This window comes from Eimeria mitis, genomic scaffold (genome assembly GCF_000499745.2).
Source record: "Eimeria mitis Houghton genomic scaffold, Emh_scaff4595, whole genome shotgun sequence".
NCBI classification, from domain to species: Eukaryota; Apicomplexa; class Conoidasida; order Eucoccidiorida; family Eimeriidae; genus Eimeria; species Eimeria mitis.
Window position 1 is genome coordinate 960 of NW_013572905.1, and position 1,423 is coordinate 2,382.

Consider the following 1,423-nt stretch of genomic DNA (forward strand, 5'->3'; position numbering starts at 1 on the left):
GACTGTGTTTAGTGTTTCTGTCTGTTGTCTTCACGTCTCTGTCTTTACTATTTTTTTGTTTTATTTATTTTTTTTTCTCTCTCTGTCTCTTTCTCTGTCTCTTTCTCTGTCTCTCTCTCTGTCTCTCTCTCTCTCTCTCTGTCTCTGTCTCTCTCTGTCTCTGTCTCTCTCTGTCTCTGTCTCTGTCTCTGTCTCTCTCTGTCTCTGTCTCTCTCTGTCTCTCTTTGTATCTTTGTTTTTAATAATATAATTTATTTTATTTTTTACATTGTCTCCTTTTCTGTCTCTTTCTGTCTCCTCTCGGTGTGGGGTGTCGGCGAGAGGAGACAGCAGAAGAGGAGACAGAAGGAGACAGAAAAGGAGACAGTATAAAAAATAAAATAAAAAAAGGAGACAGTGTAAAAAATAAAATAAAAAAAAAGGAGACAGGAGAAAGGAGACAGCTGCGGAGACACCGCGTCAACTGTCTCCTTTTTTTTGTCTCCTTTCTCTTTCTTCTGTTTGTGGTTTTGTTTCTGTTAGCTGCAGCAGATACACATCCATACACCCAGACAGCAGCAACTCTCCCCGGCTTCTTACACCTGCTGCTGCTCCCCTGCTGCTGCTGCTGCTGCTGCTGCTGCTGTTGCTGTTGTTGCTATTGTTGTTGTCCTCTGCAGCAATGCTGCTGCTGCTGCTGCTGCTGCTGCTGCTGCTGCTTTTTTCTTTTTCTATGGGGCAGTTTGCCTCCATTATAAATTCGCTTAGACCTCTCCCCTCCCCTGAACAAGTCTGCTGCTGCTCTTCCTTCTGCTGCTGCTGCTGCTGCTGCTGCTGCTGCAGCCGCTGCTGCTGCTGCTGCTGCTGCTGCTGCTGCGGGAGGTGCTGATGCAGCACTAGCATGTGTTCTAGCAGCGGCATGCAGTGCCTTTTGGGGCTGCCCCTGAGGAGTGGCCTCTGGCTGTGTGACAAACCAGCAGCAGCAGCAGCAGCAGCAGCAGCAGCAGCAGGTGCTGCAGCAGCAACAGAATTTGCAGCAGCAGCAGCAGGTGTTGCAGCAGCAGCAGCAGCAGCAGCAGCAGCAGGAGTATCCATTGTAGGGGAGGAGAAGTGAAAGCCGTCAAGCAAAGAGACATTCTGCAGGAAGGCCTCCCTCTGCCCTCTTGTGCTGCTGCTGCTGCTGCTGCTGCTGCTGTTGCTGCTGCTGCTGCTGCTGCTGCTGCTAGTGCTGCTGCTAATGCTAGAAGCCTCGCTGCCTGCAGCAGCAGCAGCTTCCTCAGAGATGCCCCACTCCGGCACTGCAAAGCCCCACCCCATATCTTGCTGCTGCTGCTGCTGCTGCTGCTGTTGCTGCTGCTGCTGCTGCTGCTGTAGCGGCTGATTGAAAGGCTCAGAAGCCTCCCAGGGTGAGTCTTCCTGCTGCTGCTGCTGCTGCTGCTGCTGC

The 1,423-nt window shown here is 51.4% G+C and overlaps 2 protein-coding genes across 2 annotated transcripts in view; both read right to left on the minus strand.

Moving 5' to 3' along the window:
• Positions 1–459: 459 nt before the first annotated feature.
• On the minus strand, positions 460–1,296 carry EMH_0076370 (uncharacterized protein; the record flags this gene model as incomplete). Its single annotated transcript, XM_013499716.1, has 1 exon — positions 460–1,296. The coding sequence occupies one exon, from the start codon at positions 1,294–1,296 to the stop codon at positions 460–462; it is 837 nt and encodes a 278-aa protein (XP_013355170.1).
• Positions 1,297–1,369: 73 nt separating this feature from the next.
• EMH_0076380 (Tyrosine kinase-like (TKL) protein, putative) overlaps positions 1,370–1,423 on the minus strand; it is a gene marked incomplete at both ends in the record, with an annotated part of 1,884 nt that continues 1,830 nt past the window's right edge. The window contains one exon of the mRNA XM_013499717.1: positions 1,370–1,421. Within this exon, the coding sequence (XP_013355171.1) occupies positions 1,370–1,421 (52 nt within the window). The remainder of the gene's footprint in view (positions 1,422–1,423) is intronic.